Source organism: Limulus polyphemus, unplaced genomic scaffold (genome assembly GCF_000517525.1).
Source record: "Limulus polyphemus unplaced genomic scaffold, Limulus_polyphemus-2.1.2 Scaffold1386, whole genome shotgun sequence".
NCBI classification, from domain to species: Eukaryota; Metazoa; Arthropoda; class Merostomata; order Xiphosura; family Limulidae; genus Limulus; species Limulus polyphemus.
The window spans coordinates 110,583-113,391 of NW_013666996.1; the positions used below are offsets into that span (position 1 = coordinate 110,583).

General features: G+C 30.0%; 1 protein-coding gene across 1 annotated transcript in view; it reads right to left on the bottom strand.

Annotated features, from left to right (window-relative positions):
* Positions 1-2,809, bottom strand: part of LOC106463366 (integrator complex subunit 6-A-like) — a 57,584-nt gene continuing 54,775 nt past the window's right edge. The window contains exons 14-15 of the mRNA XM_022390847.1: positions 1,027-1,236; positions 1-604 (exon numbers count right to left, since the gene is read on the bottom strand). Of these exons, the coding sequence (XP_022246555.1) occupies positions 384-604; positions 1,027-1,236 (431 nt within the window). The 3' untranslated portion in view covers positions 1-383. The remainder of the gene's footprint in view (positions 605-1,026; positions 1,237-2,809) is intronic.

Below are 2,809 nucleotides of genomic sequence, written 5' to 3' on the forward strand. Positions count from 1 at the left end.
TTCTTGTTTTAATACTAAAGGCTGTTTTCTATCTTATTTGTCTCTGTAACATTTCTACTTGGCAAGAGCTATAAACATTCCACCCCAAAATACATGGATCAGACATATGAAACTTGAAATCATTATTTTGTCAATAATATCTCTGTTTTTAAGTCCAAAATGTTTTCTGTGATTTTAAACAAATCTTTTTTTCATTTTTGCAGCTGACATTTGACAGACTCAACATTAGGGGAGATAGCTGGACCGATGTAGTCACTGGTTATCCGCTTCAACGTTCAATCAGACCTTAACCTTATTGGTTCTCAGTTTCACAGGTTTGTTGTTTTCTAAGCCAAGTGACAATGGCTTGAAACTTTTTCCTCATTATGCTTACACTACTGCTGTCACCTTGTATTACTCAACTGGTATATAAAAGGACTATTTCTGGATGGGGGGGATGGACTATTATGTGAAGCAACTAGTGTCTTTTCAAAATCTTCAAGCAACTTGATTAGGCTCTTTCTTTTGAACCTTCCTGCTTCCTGAATCACCTCACGAACCATGAAGAGCTTTGTTGGTAAATCCCCCTTGAAATTCTTCAGGTGATCAAAGACACCACTAAAGTCTAAAATGCATGCATAAATATAAGTATTTACTATAGAGTACAAAAAATAGACTGTTAAAACATATTTGAAAAACAAAACAACAGAAATAACATTTTTTTTAATAATTTGTTTTAAAGCTTGCAGGTTTAAAAGGAAAATTAACAACTACTTAATTGCATAAGAGGATAAGACATATTCCATATCTGTATTAATACAATACAGAGATCAAAAACGATAAATATAGAAAAAAAAATATTTTACATTAAAAAACAAGTTACTTACTTAACTAAATAATTCCATATTTTATAAGTTCTATTGGTTAATAGGAGGTTAACTTTGCAAAATGGAGACTTTAACTAAAATAGCTCAATAAAATAAAAGCAAAGCATTTTTTATAACAAAAGCTTCACACAAATGATATTCAAATTTTAAAGCCACTTACTTCTTCCAGGCTTTCTGACTTCTTTGAATAACTTTGTTCTTAATAAGGCATTTTCCTTAGCACTTCTAGCATCTGTGTAATTATAAGCAATCCCATTTCTTCTGTCATATGGTATTCCTTCATTATCTGTATTCTTTACTGCACTTACATGATTAGTTATATGATTTTCTACTGCTCTTGTTGACTCTTGTGACAAATCTTCTTCTTCATCTGTTAAAAACAAATTACAATTGCTTGAATCCAAATACATAAAGACAATTATTTATCAAAAGTATAAACCATTTTGTAACCATATCATATTTCAACCAGATACCACGTCTATAGTCTCCATTAAATTTTGACATACATGTCCTCCATTTTTCTGTAAGGTTCATCACAATAATTCAGAAAATGTACTTGTGGTTACACATTGGCCTGTGTGTAGCTACTTTTAAGAGCATCAAGTTATTTGTCTGGAAGTGGTGTCCATACAGATTGTTCTTACAAGGAGTGAAAAGACTGAAGTTTCAATGTGCCAGTTCTGTACTTTATATATCAATAACTTGAATAAAATGCACTGATTAAACAAATGTAGTTATCACTTGCCATTTTGTTAATGTTCCGTATGCCACCTATTATGAAAATACTCAACATATGATGCTGTTGTTGCTAATAGTGGATGAATACTGACCTATTCACACAATTATTCTTTGCCCAAAATTTATTCATATTCAGTTTATGGAGTAAAAAACAAACAATCACTTTCTTTAATAAAAACTAAAACACACCACAATATTAAAATGTATTGTACAACAAAACATAAAAAAGGCCATCAAATCATGTTGGACATTCTCTACATGTTTCGATGATGACCTACACTGCCATCCTCAGGGGAAATAAAGAGTTACAACAAGAGACAGCTTATACACCGATAGACTGCAAGGCTACAAAATTAAAACAATTTATCATAATTAGCCAACTTGTTACATCTTCTATAATTAGAAGATGTAACAAATAGATTGCCAAAAATTAATTTTTATAATACCTAGACCCCAAGACATTTATTCAGAATGAAACTATAGTTTTCTATAACTTCAAAAGATTATCTAACATTTAATTCGTTTTTTTTTCAATTTATCTGATCAACCAAATGAAAATTATGCCAACTTACAGAGTGAGTAAAGCTTGACATGTGTTTAACCAAAGCCAATTCATTAACTTCATTCACAGCATTTTTATATTCCTTAACTCCAAATTTCCAATTTCTGCATGTTTAACCAATGTAACTTAAACTGCTGTTACATGGAATTTTATAGATAACACATTTTTCAACTTGTTCTATGTTGTCTTTAAGGACACTCATAAAATTGTTTAACTTATAACAGGGAAAAAATTTTACATTACAATTGATGTGATTTTTAAATATATATATATATATATATATGTTATTTGAAAACAAGTAAAGTGTGTGCTGTATATTCATAGTTGAATTTATTGCTAACATGTCACAGACACCTACTGTAGAAGAATCCTAAGCCCTACAACAACATAGTATATATTTATACTATTAAGAAATATAAGTAAAAGCCATTTATTTTGACAATTGGCAAAAAGAAGAACTTATATATATATATATATATTTTTTTTTTAAATCTGACATTTAAGTTTCAGTACCATAATGCAGACATACAATTTGGATCAGTTAGGTATCCACACTCTTCTACAACTATCCTGTGTTCTGTGTGGCTAATATTCTATAGTGGAGGAAATTGTGGCAAGAACATTTCTAGGTACGAGATGATTT